The sequence below is a fragment of the Triticum urartu genome, chromosome 5A, assembly GCF_056163025.1.
Source record: "Triticum urartu cultivar PI428250 chromosome 5A, HENAU_Tu73, whole genome shotgun sequence".
In the NCBI taxonomy this organism is placed as follows: Eukaryota; Viridiplantae; Streptophyta; class Magnoliopsida; order Poales; family Poaceae; genus Triticum; species Triticum urartu.
This window is the reverse complement of record NC_141877.1, coordinates 88,951,295-88,964,289: the sequence shown is the minus strand read 5'-3', so window position 1 is coordinate 88,964,289 and position 12,995 is coordinate 88,951,295. Positions and strand designations below refer to the sequence as shown.

The following is a 12,995-nucleotide window of genomic DNA, read 5'->3' as shown; positions in this document are numbered from 1 at the left end:
CTAATGTGGAGTCCATGGATTATACGCACTCTCATCCTTCCACCATTGCTAGCCTCTCTAATATCGCGCACCTTTCGCCGTTATCATACACCCACCATATACCTTCCTCAAAACAGCCACCATATCTACCTATTATGGCATTTCCATAGCCATTCCGAGATATATTGCCATGCAACTTTCCACCGTTCCGTTATTATGACACGCTTCATCATTTTCATATTGCTTTGCATGATCATGTAGTTGACATCGTATTTGTGGCAAAGCCACCGTTCATAATTCTTTCATACATGTCACTCATGAGTCATTGCACATCCCGGTACACCGCCGGAGGCATTCATATAGAGTCATGTCTTGTCCTAAGTATCGAGTTGTAATTCTTGAGTTGTAAGAAAATAAAAGTGTGATGATCATCATTATTAGAGCATTGTCCCAGTGAGGAAAGGATGATGGAGACTATGATTCCCCCACAAGTCGGGATGAGACTCCGGAAGAAAATAAATAAATAAAAGAGGCCAAAGAGGCCCAAATAAAAAAAGAGAAAAGAGGCCATAAAAAAAGAGAAGGCCCAAATAAAAAAATAAAAAATGAGAGAAAAAGAGAGAAGGGGCAATGCTACTATCCTTTTACCACACTTGTGCTTCAGAGTAGCACCATGATCTTCATGATAAAGAGTCTCCTATGTTGTCACTTTCATATACTAGTGGGAATCTTTCATTATAGAACTTGGCTTGTATATTCCAACAATGGGCCTCCTCAAGTGCCCTAGGTCTTTGTGAGAAAGCAAGTTGGATTCACACCCACTTAGTTTCTTTTGTTGAGATTTCATACACTTATAGCTCTAGTGCATCCGTTGCATGGCAATCCCTACTCAGTCACATTGATATCTATTGATGGGCATCTCCATAGCCCATTGATACTCCTAGTTGATGTGAGACTATCTTCTCCTTTTTGTCTTCTCCACAACCACCATTCTATTCCACCTATAGTGCTATGTCCATGGCTCATGCTCATGTATTGCGTGAAGATTGAAAAAGTTTGAGAACATCAAAAGTATAAAACAATTGCTTGGCTTGTCATTGGGGTTGTGCATGATTTAAATATTTTGTGTGGTGAAGATAGAGCATAGCCAGACTATATGATTTTGTAGGGATAGCTTTCTTTGGCCATGTTATTTTGAGAAGACATGATTGCTTTGTTAGTATGCTTGAAGTATTATTATTTTTATGTCAATATTAAACTTTTGTCTTGAATCTTATGGATCTGAATATTCTTGCCACAATAAAGAGAACTACATGGATAAATATGTTAGGTAGCATTATACATCACAAATTCTGTTTTATCATTTACCTACTCGAGGACGAGCAGGAATTAAGCTTGGGGATGCTGATACGTCTCCAATGTATCTATAATTTTTGATTGTTCCATGCTATTATATTATCAACCTTGGATGTTTTATATGCATTTATATGCTATTTTATATGATTTTTGGGACTAACCTATTAACCCAGAGCCCAGTGCCAGTTTCTGTTTTTCCCTTGTTTCAGTGTTTCGTAGAAAAGGAATATCAAACGGAGTCCAAACGGAATGAAACCTTCGGAAAAGTTATTTTCAGAAAGAAAGCAATACAAGAGACTTGGAGTGCACGTCAGGGGATCAACGAGGAAGCCACGAGGCAGGGGGGCACGCCCTCCACCCTCGTGGGCCCCTCATGGCTCTCCTGATGTATTTCTTCCGCCTATATATATCCATATACCCTAAAACCATCGGGGAACACAATAGATCGGGAGTTCCACCGCCAAAAGCCTCCGTAGCCACTGAAAGCCAATCTAGACCCGTTCTGGCACCCTGCCGGAGGGGGGATCCTTCTCCGGTGGCCATCTTCATCATCCCGGTGCTCTCCATGACGAGGAGGGAGTAGTTCTCCCTCGGGACTGAGGGTATGTACTAGTAGCTATGTGTTTGATCTCTCTCTCTCTCTCGTGTTCTTGATTTGGCACGATCTTGATGTATCGCGAGCTTTGCTATTATAGTTGGACCTTATGTTTCTTCTCCCCCTCTACTCTCTTGTAATGGATTGAGTTTCCCCTTTGAAGTTATCTTATCAGATTGAGTCTTTAAAGATTTGAGAACACTTGATGTATGTCTTGCCATGCGTATCTGTGGTGACAATGGGATATCACGTGATTCACTTGATGTATGTTTTGGTGACCAACTTGCGGGTTCCGCCCATGAACTTATGCATAGGGGTTGGCACACGTTTTCGTCATGATTCTCCGGTAGAAACTTTGGTGCACTCTTTGAGGTTCTATGTGTTGGTTGAATAGATGAATCTGAGATTGTGTGATGCATATTGTATAATCATACCCACGGATACTTGAGGTGACATTAGGGTTTTGGTTGATTTGTTTCTTAAGGTGTTATTCTAGTACGAACTCTAGGGTTGTTTGTGACACTTATAGGAATAGCCCAACGGATTGATTGGAAAGAATAACTTTGAGGTGGTTTCGTACCCTACCATAATCTCTTCGTTTGTTCTCCGCTATTAGTGACTTTGGAGTGACTCTTTGTTGCATGTGAGGGATAGTTATATGATCCAATTATGTTATTATTGTTGAGAGAACTTGCACTAGTGAAAGTATGAACCCTAGGCCTTGTTTCCTAGCATTGCAATACCGTTTGTGCTCACTTTTACCATTAGTTACCTTGCTATTTTTATATTTTCATATTAAAAAAACCTATATCTACCATCTATATTGCATTTGTATCACCATCTCTTCGCCGAACTAGTGCACCTATACAATTTACCATAGTATTGGGTGTGTTGGGGACACAAGAGACTCTTTGTTATTTGGTTGCAGGGTTGCTTGAGAGAGACCATCTTCATCCTATGCCTCCTACGGATTGATAAACCTTAGGTTATCCACTTGAGGGAAATTTGCTACTGTCCTACAAACCTCTGCACTTGGAGGCCCAACAACGTCTACAAGAAGAAGCTTGTGTAGTAGACATCACTGCCGCTTCAACTGCCTACCGGCCGACCCTGTCCTCTGGACTCTGGATTCGATTTCACCACTACTAGTAGTACCACAGGTGGACATTAGCTAGCTAGGCGTTTCATCACATCCAAAATTCCATTTCTTCTTCTGATTATTTCATTGGTACTCTGTTGTAGACTGAATTTGGGGGCATGCACTGCTTGTTTTGGATTGAACTTGGGGCGTACCCCATGCCATGGGTGTGTGTCTTTTCATAGTAGGGTGCGTGCCTTCCCGTTTTTGGTTCAGATTAGTGCATAGATTTTGGCAGGAATGATGAAGTGGTCTGCTGATTGATCATCGATTGGATTGGATGGTTTGGTGGTTTATCTGTCTAACTGTGTTTGATCTTTCCATTCGATCGAATCGTGCCCAAGAGGGCAGGTTGCATTTGGTGAAAATGGGATAAACCCAGATGCAATCAGGTCATGATGAGTTCGGTAAGGCTAATTGTGAGCCGAATGACTGGCATTAGGGCTGATTGAAAGCTTTCTTGTCATCATAAGAAGGCAATTACGGTATGCCAGCTGATGCCTCGGGTCGAATTCAACGCTTTCAAAAATGGGGAAATAATATACCGTTGGAAATCTATTGAAAATGCGAAACTTAGTCATGTTGAACGTTTGCTCAAATTCACAAGCATTTAGGAGTAATTTTAAATACAGTGTGACCCATCATGTTGTTTTTCCGTCCAAAAAATAGAGTACTCGTACTGATCTATGTGTATGTTTGTATTGTGGTATTTTTTACAGAGTAGTCTTGAATAAGGTGAGACTGATCGTGTTGTTTTTTCCGTCCCGAAAACATAGTACTCGAACTGATCTTTTGTATGGGTTTGTACTGATGTACTTTTCATATACCAGACTTTTACTTTGTTTTCTTCACAACTATTTTGTCGATTTTGAACTTCCATTTTTTCTGTCCTAGAACTTACTAAAGTTTTTTCCCAGTAAAATGTGCACTCTCTTTTTGAAAGAATGTATGAACGTTCACATGGAGAGTAATTGAACTTTTGAGCACTTTCTTTTTATATAAACATGTTTTTTTCAACCCTTTATTATTAACTTCATGTGGAAAGTGCCACATCTTCTTTCGTAGGTGAAACTTTTTTGCTGTGTTGGGTTTTGGACTTATCTGTCTTTCTAGTTTGAACTCACCCAACAATTTTTACATTGATCTTTATTAGTGTTTTTTTAATTTTATATTGCATGATCGTCATGTTCTTTTCACACTGGGAACTTCTTGCGTATTCTTTTAAGTTCCTTTTTATTCTAAACATCTTGTTTTCTCACCTCTGATCCACTGAATTTTTTTTCTTTTTATATTGAGCTGCCACAAATCTTTTGTGTGTGTTTGTACTGAGGTATTTTTCAGTCCAAAATGTTTTAGGGGTTGATCCCTTGAACTGAAGGTGTCAGTCCAAAATGTTTTAGGGGTTGATCCCTTGAACTGAAGGTGCCGTCATGTCCGAACTTGTGAGGTTCATCAATTTTTTTTGTGAATTCAAACCCATTTGTCCTTTCTTGCACACACATCCAATTGTATGTACATCAACTTTTTATTACCTGTAAATAAACTCTATTTTTAGTTGAACTTTCCCTATAGATGTACATGAATTTTTTACCTGTAAATGAGCTCTCCTTTCTTCTTGAACTTTCAGTGTAGATGGCATGATTTTTTCCATTCAGGTCACCATTTATTTGAAACTGAATATGCACAAGAGAAGGACCACATGCTTCCAACAATCTGACGAGGTTACAATAAATACGAGCCAGTATATACAACAGAAAGAGTTTAAGTAGTACTATAAAAAAAATCAAGTAGTACCAAGCTCTCCTTATTTTGTTTGATGTAGTTCCTCAAAGTGATGTAGCATACACGTAATTGCTTTTTTAGGAGCTTGAACTATTGTTTCAGTTAACATAGAACCATCCGTTGTAAAAGTGGCGAACTGAATATAACTTATTTTCTATGGATCTCAGCGGAGTAAAACAGGGAGCAGTATGTGAATGGTAGCACAAGAACGACAAGCATGGCTGTGGCATCCAGCGATGGCATCATTAGCAAGATGGTGTAGAAGGCCCCTAAGGAATCCCTTGAACTCAGGATGCAGTGGCAGCAGGGATTTTTTTGTTGAATCCACTGAACTGAAGGGAGCTCCTTCGACCTGTAAGATGGACGGAAAAAACCATACAAGGTGAAATGAAATTTGTCAAGGTCGAAATGACCATAATCATGCAAAACATGTAAAAATAACGACAAGTTCATGCATAGTAACATTAGAAGTACACAAAGAAACCTAAATAGAAGTTCTGTACTTTGAAATACTTCATTTTAGTTCCCAAATACTTCATTCATTTCGAAATATGAACTTCTATATTTATTTTCTTAGAACTTATTATGTTTTCCCTGCAAATTTCACGGGTTTTTTGTGTTTCATGTTTTTTGTTTTTTTTGTTTCCGATTTTTATGAACTTATTATTAGAGAGACTCCTTTTCTTTTTTCAATTCAAAAGTGAGCAAAGACTAGTTTTAGGTATCAATATAATCAACATTTTTCTATGAACGGCCTGGTCGCTGCGACAATGAACGGCCTAGGGCGACGGTATTGGACTGACGTACATAGCCGAGGCCGATGAGGGCAGCACGGCAGCACAGCTACATGGACTCTGGGGCATATATACATGAACTTCCGTTCATAATAGCTCTCCCTGGTGAACTATGATAAGCCCAAATACAAATGGGAGCACTAATGGCACCCCTCTATGCTATCTCAATAAACGCAGATTCTCCTATTTAGAGCATCACAGAGCTCACATCTCGCATAAATAAGACACAGAGAGCACACACCATGCATGCCCGCACAACATCAGACCCAATTCCTGAACTTGCAAGACAATAGCAGCAGTGAATATTCTTTTATTACCTTCTTTGTAGCGGTAGCATCAAGCACACTAGGTAACAACTACTCCCTCTGTACCGAAATACATGTCGCTGGAATAGCAGTAAGTCAGCTACTCCAGCGACATGTATTTCGGTACAGAGGGAGTAGGAGCTAACAGTAGGTGCACCAACAGCTAGTGGCAGCAAGTCCAGGTCGTCCTGGATGCAGCTGGAAACGAGAAGCAGACGAAGGTCCAGGTCGTCCTGGTTTCAAAAATATCACACAACCAAGTACTGATAAAAATCAATCATTGTTCATATCTCCAAATCCAGTGCAAAAAATTAGAGAGGACATAAGCTAATATTATAGCTGATTATGATGTAGCATTACAAAAAATAATATCTTTAGCCCATAAATTAAAAGGAAATTCTTAGTGCAAATATTTTTTGCTGTACTGAACACAAATAGTTTCAATTCCCATGTAAATAATATAAAAATGTAGAGAGCATCAAATCATAACCAGAACATATATGTTTTAGAATTCCTCCAGGCTCCAGACAACTAATTAATCACTAGAGGTTTTACACATGTAGCACACACAAATATATCCAATCACCCTCTGTCATAGAATGAATGCAAAACACAAAAGAAAAATAAATGAGCAAACTGCTTATCCTGAAGTTTGGGCAAACTGAATTGGAGAAGTAACAAGAAGGAATACATTAGACCATGGAAAGGTGCACATCGTCCTAATTAGTAGAGGCGCAGGTCGCCAGCTCGGATCTAGGAGAGACATTTTTTTCGTGATGACCTTCTGCTCCCTCTCCCTGCCTTAACCCATACAGACGAATAAAAAAGAGCGAACCATAAATGCAAAGTACGCTGAACTCTGAACTTTTCTGGAGCTTTTTGTTGAACTGAAGCATGCTTCGGAGCAGGACGAGATCGAGCGGATCAGGAGGAAGCTGAGCAACACACATTGGAGATGCAAGACCACAGTACATCAATTAGAGATGTCACTGAACTCTGGGACATTTGTGCTACAAGAACTGAATCTACAACAATCTTGGACTTTCAGGTTCCATACGCAAGATAGCTACAAATTGCTAAAATCAATCACCAACAGAAAAAACACCAAAAGGTTCTCCAAATGGTTGCTTGAGGAAGAGCCAACACTATTTTGGGGTGGCAGACGGCAGCAACATGTGGGCTGGGTTGTCGCGCATCGGGAAGGGTGAGGAAAACGGCAACCCAATCACTATAGTGGAAATAGGAGCTGACGGCCATGGACTGCTCCTCGGCATGAACTTGACTGTTCGGATGCCACGGGGCTGGACTGGGGACGGCGCTGGACATACTGGAGCAGTGGCAAGGGAGCTTAGAGCAGCAGTGTACATCGGCAACAGTCTGCTCGCACAAGGTGATGTATTGCTCTCCTGGGATGAAGGGGCGAAGTGTCTGCCTCCCGAGCTGCAGCGTCGAATTGCTTCAGGTTGTGTCGCTGAACGACCCGGTGTGGCGGCCGTGAAAGGTATGGGCAGTACAGCGATGGAGCTCAACAGGCAGTGGCACAAGGCTCAACACAATCGACCTGGGAGCTGCGACGGCGAACGGCCTGGGGCGGCCGGGTTGGACTGCTAGTATGGATGCCACATCCTGGAAACCTTTGCAATTGACATGGGGATGCTTCCAGATGCACCTTCGATCATGCACCAAGACATTTCATTTTATGTTTTTTTTACAGTAGAACAAATACTAATTTTTATGCCAAGTAAGTTCAAACAGAACACAAGTGGAGCTTCATTTGCAAGAATAGAAAAGAGCATATGCTTCTTTTGATCCAGATAGGCATAACACCTGTTGTGCTACATGAAGAACATGGAAACAAGGAGGAAATTGGACTTGCAGTTGTTAAGTAGGTGAACTGAAAAGCATACAAAACATACACTAAAGAGCGGGATCCAGCCGGTGACGTTGCGGCGGGCCGTCTCCACACACACGGCCACACTCCACCGCGCCCCAATCTCCACCTCGCCGAACTGAATGAAATTTATAAATTGAACCGAACTGAAAGAAGAATTTGGACATCATGTGTACATCAAGAAATAAACTTGAGCAGTACCAACTACTAAACAAAAAGTTTTAGTATATTGGGATTAGAGATTGTACATTAGTGAACTTTTTCTCCCTACAGAATCGTTAATCAAATAGATGTACTGTTCGCGAGGTTTTATCAACGTGATAAGTAGTAGAAGTACTACTCTAGGTGGCAAAGTAGTAGCGGCACAAAAGAAGGCCACCATCAACAGTAAGTACTACCGCGACACCTAAACTATGTGTTGGCCACGCTTGCTTTACATAGCACTACAAGATTTTTATGGAAAAAAGTACTACAAGATTTGTGAACATGAGGGCATATAGAAGTTGTACTGAGGGTGTGAATTAGAGCGGCCGGAAGAGGATGCAGCAGCAGCACGCACACACCACCAGATAAGTTCTCCTATCTCCAGAACACATGTATACATACACACATCTCCATCTACAACAAACAAAAGAAATTGTTGACCTCCAGAGTTTTTGCAAAGTGAATTAGTTTTTGCAACCAGAGAACTTGCTACACTTAGCAAAGGTGAACTACTAATTCCCAAAAACTGCAGGATGTCTACTTCCCTGAACCAGAACTTTTGAACTTCACGTATGCTCATATATGCTGTTTCTTTTGAATTCCCTATCAAATGATCGGTTTCAGTAGCCGAGAAAATTGGCTCAACCTCATAGCTACGAAAATGAATTTGATTGAACCTTCACACATCGGAAGTTTGAACTTCTCTCAAAAGCTAAATAGTTCAACCACATACATACAAGCAAAAAACATGCAAAATTTGGTCATGTTTAGACATATATCAGGAGAATATCTAGAGACCACAACTTACATCTTTTTCGATCATGACCCTTTACTGCTACCAATTTTTCTTCTACACTTAGACCCTCTCGAGTCTGAACTGATGCAATTATTTTTGAATAAGTTAATTGCTTTCCCCTCCTGGTATAACTTTAATTGCATTTCTTCTGAATAAGTTAACAATAAACATGATCATAAGAACCTCATTTTCTCATTTACCCATTTTCTGTCAGATGTGTGCATTGTTCACACGTACTAGGAAGTTGAGGCTGCATTTGCACTAGTATAATCCAACGTACACTAAGTCTGATCACTGATTAACAATGAACCACTATCCAGAACTACTTCTTTGACTGGGAAGAACAGACACATTAAGTACCAACGATAGTCGCTAGCACTGCATTGTTTTATACTCTGAAATTTCAATATATTGTTATTCATTGATTAACAAAAAATCAGTATATTGTTCTTCAGAACAAATGAACTGAAGTACAGTGTACTTTTGTTCATGCGTTTGAACTAAAGCAGGTTGTTGAATCGAACTACTGATTTAGTAGCATGTACATAGATGAAGTGGGGTAGCACACATATAGGCTGAACTATTTTATTTAGTGTAGTAACCGCACCCTGAGCTTGAAATAGTTCACATAGACAGTAAAGTTTGGAAAAAACATACAAGTGCACCATAGGTAATTAAGTGTACATATATCACACACCTCTCCCTCCTGGACTTCTTCTTCTACTCATGCTTTCATTAGAAGATCCAGTCCCAAACCTTTTGTATACAAGATAATTGATAGCCTCGTTTCTTAGTATTTTGAAATATACATGAGTACAATAGATCAACCAAATAGGGAACCACGTAAGTGATGGAGAAGGCAGAGAATTAGTTCAACATCCAGTCAGCAATTTAAAAGTAAAGAGGTAACAAAATGTAGTCGAGCTATACTGTCAAGGACCTCGGTGCCCAAGACAGCAGGACCTCGACTACGTAGTTCGTAGTCTCGGTTGATAGGAGCGCTAGGGTTTTTGCCTAACTGCTCAATGGTGCAGGAGAAGAGATTAGGAGAAGAGGAGGAGGTAGGAGATAATGATTTATTTCTTGCGTCAAAGGGTGCAGATTACAGGATATATAAAGGCCTTATGGGCTTCTAACAAACTAGGAAACTAACTACTCCTGGACTCTAGGAACCAACGAAGGATTAGGACTCCTTGCCCCGATCATGCCTCGCCAGCTGTGGCTGTCGGCTGCTGCTCCTGGGCGCGCGACCCGCGCCTGTACGCAGCGTCCCACATGACATCTCTCCCCCACTCGACGACCAGCTCGTCCTCGAGCTGAAAAGTGGGGTAGCGCTCGACGAAACTGTCAAGATCCTCCCATGTTGCCGACGACGCAGCCAAGGACCTCGGTGCCCAAGACAGCAGGACCTCGACTACGTAGTTCGTAGTCTCGGTTGATAGGAGCGCTAGGGTTTTTGCCTAACTGCTCAATGGTGCAGGAGAAGAGATTAGGAGAAGAGGAGGAGGTAGGAGATAATGATTTATTTCTTGCGTCAAAGGGTGCAGATTACAGGATATATAAAGGCCTTATGGGCTTCTAACAAGCTAGGAAACTAACTACTCCTGGACTCTAGGAACCAACGTAGGATCAGGACTCCTTGCCCCGATCATGCCTCGCCAGCTGTGGCCGTCGGCTGCTGCTCCTGGGCGCGCGACCCGCGCCTGTACGCAGCGCCCCACATGACATATACTGCATCACACACAAAAAACTTGAACTTTACATAATCAAACCTGCCTAGCGACGAACTCCAGCTTAAGATGTATCCTGTACCAAGACCAATCTAGAGAACCAGAATTGCAGAGATTAGCAAATTTGAACTTTTAGTAATTCATTTCATCGGCAACATGAATTATAAAATCTTCTCTTCACAAACTATGTACATCAAAAGCAAAATCGAAGCAACAACTATAACCATATTTGAAAATCGCAGAAGCAATACATAGGTGTACTGATGTGTGGGGAATTTTAGAACTAATGCAAAGAGGTGCAAGTGGCTCGAGCACCATGAGCAGAAGGTCGGGAAGAAGCTGCACTGTTGGAGGATTGGGGGGTGGAGGTGGCACCTTGGGGCTGGGAGGTCGCCGCACTTGGAGGCCGCAACTGGAGGTGGTTCACAACGGCGGCTGACGGGCGTGGAGGCGGTGCTTGGAGGTCGAGCGCGACAGCGGCTGGTGGCTGTGGAGACTGGGGATGGGGTGACAATGGCTTCTTGTTCGTGGCGGTTGCTGCGGCGGCAGGTCAGCGCGCAGCGTGACGGCGGGAGTTGTGAGGCAGGGGCGCGGCGTGACGGCAGGAGTTGTGAGGCCGGAGCCTGGCTCATCGGCCGGAGGGGGGAGGCGGGGCGTGGCTCATCACTGGGAGATGGGAGGCGGGGGGACGGCTCGTCGGGGGGGAGATGGGAGGCGGGGCCGCGGCTCGTCGTCGGGAGGTGGGAGGCGAGGGCGCGGCTCGTCGCCGGGAGGTGGGAGGCGGGGCTGCCGCGGGTCGCCGGGAGGTGGGAGGTAGGGACGGCGCGCGGCGGCCGAGGTAGGATGGGACGGCGCGTGGCGGCCGCGGGAGGCGGGGACGGCGCGCGGCGGCAGTGGGAGGCGGAGACGGCGGCGCGATGGAAGCCGTTGGTGCGGGGCAACTTTTGTCTCCGGCCGGGATAGGGGTGGAAAGTGGTGGCGGAAATATCTGATATTCGTATTCGAGAAAATGCCTATTCTTATCTGAAACATCCGCATTCGAATCAAAATAAAAATGAAAATTATTCGTATCCGAATTTATTAAATAAATAAAAAATAAAATATAGTAAGAGATTTTGACACAAATATGAATATGGAAGTGGATATATCCGTATCCGAATAAGATTATGGGAGGTAATTTTTAAAATTCTAGGCCCAATATTCCAATTATCCAACATAAAAGCCAAATAAGTGGTCAAATTTTACTCTTTATATGATTAAACTTATAAATTATTATGCATTACAATAGTATTTATTTATAAACATATTTATCATTGACTTATTATATGTCACAAGTTTATTATTTTAGGTCACATAGCTATCGACTAATTTACTTAAGCAATATGTTGATATTATCCGTATCTGTTCCGAATCAAGAAAATATCCAATACGTATCTGTATTTGAATAATATCCGAGCCGCATCCGTATCCGATAACATCCGTATTTGGGTTCGTATTCGTTTTGAAAATATGAAAATGGAAGTGATAAGAGCACTATTCGATCCGCATCCGATCCGTTTCCACCCCTAGGCCGGGAGGCTTATGTGGGGCTATTTCTCTGATCGCTTCTATAAGGGGCCGAGAGTAATGATTATTTTTCAAAACTATGACGTTTTTATAGCATTTTCGCAAAATATAGCACGTATTGCAAAAAAAATCAAAACTATGACCCCGTCGGCCTGGTGTTGGCCGAAGAGGCACTTTTCGGTCACCGATTGGCCGAAGTGGGCTTTTCGGCCCGCGGTTGACCGAAGACACGCGTAGCTGGGCCGAAAACCTGGCGTCGGTGGAGGCCGGGCCAAAAATAGTAACTTCGGCCTCGCGGCGACCGAAGTGGGCCTTTTCGGCCAGGCAGCGGCCGAAGAGCCTTTTCGGCCTCCCATCGACCGAAAAGTAGCGGATAAGGCCCCGCACGGCGTCTCCTTCCTCTCGCCTGTTCGCCTCTGTTCTTCCTTTCTCTCTCTCGTTTTTTCTCTGTACCTCACCACCCCTAGCTGATCTCCTCCGTTTGCCACCCATTTTCACATCGAAGCCACAGAATCGGTAGATCGTAGCAATCCCAAATGGCCTACGGTGTTTTTTTTGCTATGGGATAGTTTTTTGTACGTTTGGGGAGGAGCAGCCATGGTGGGGAGGAGGAGGTGCGGTTGGGCAGGAGGTGTGGATGACGAGGAGCAGGAGTTGTGGGGGAGCAGCAGCTGTGGAGGAGGAGGTGCGGCTTGGGGGTGACTGGAGTTGAACCTTCGGTCGTCGAGGGGGCGGCGGTGGTGTTGTCGTTGTTCGGTGGTGCAAGCACCTCCGCTAAGGTATAATCATGTCCTCACAAATTTTCTCTAAGTTGCATAGTTTAGTTAGTGTAGATAAATTATATTGCGAATTGTAGTGT

General features: G+C 42.9%; 1 protein-coding gene across 1 annotated transcript; it reads right to left on the bottom strand.

Moving 5' to 3' along the window:
- Positions 1–4,748: 4,748 nt before the first annotated feature.
- LOC125506804 (uncharacterized) lies at positions 4,749–12,628 on the bottom strand. Its single transcript, XM_087523432.1, has 8 exons — positions 12,322–12,628; positions 10,946–11,558; positions 9,538–9,629; positions 8,350–8,458; positions 7,866–7,986; positions 6,108–6,182; positions 5,962–6,016; positions 4,749–5,202 (listed from the first exon to the last, which is right to left on the bottom strand). The coding sequence occupies exons 1-7, from the start codon at positions 12,626–12,628 to the stop codon at positions 5,990–5,992; spliced, it is 1,344 nt and encodes a 447-aa protein (XP_087379558.1). The 3' UTR covers positions 4,749–5,202; positions 5,962–5,989.
- Positions 12,629–12,995: the final 367 nt, after the last annotated feature.

Excerpts from the sequence above, each read along its gene's own strand:
- LOC125506804 (XM_087523432.1), bottom strand. The coding sequence starts at position 12,628 with ATGGGTGGCAAACGGAGGAGATCAGCTAGGGGTGGTGAGGTACAGAGA. Across the intron at positions 9,630-10,945 it reads GGCGACCTCCCAGCCCCAAG|AAACGAGGCTATCAATTATC; the intron begins GTGCCACCTCCA and ends CAAAATACTAAG. Across the intron at positions 7,987-8,349 it reads CGCTCTAATTCACACCCTCA|TTCGGTTCAATTTATAAATT; the intron begins GTACAACTTCTA and ends TTCTTCTTTCAG.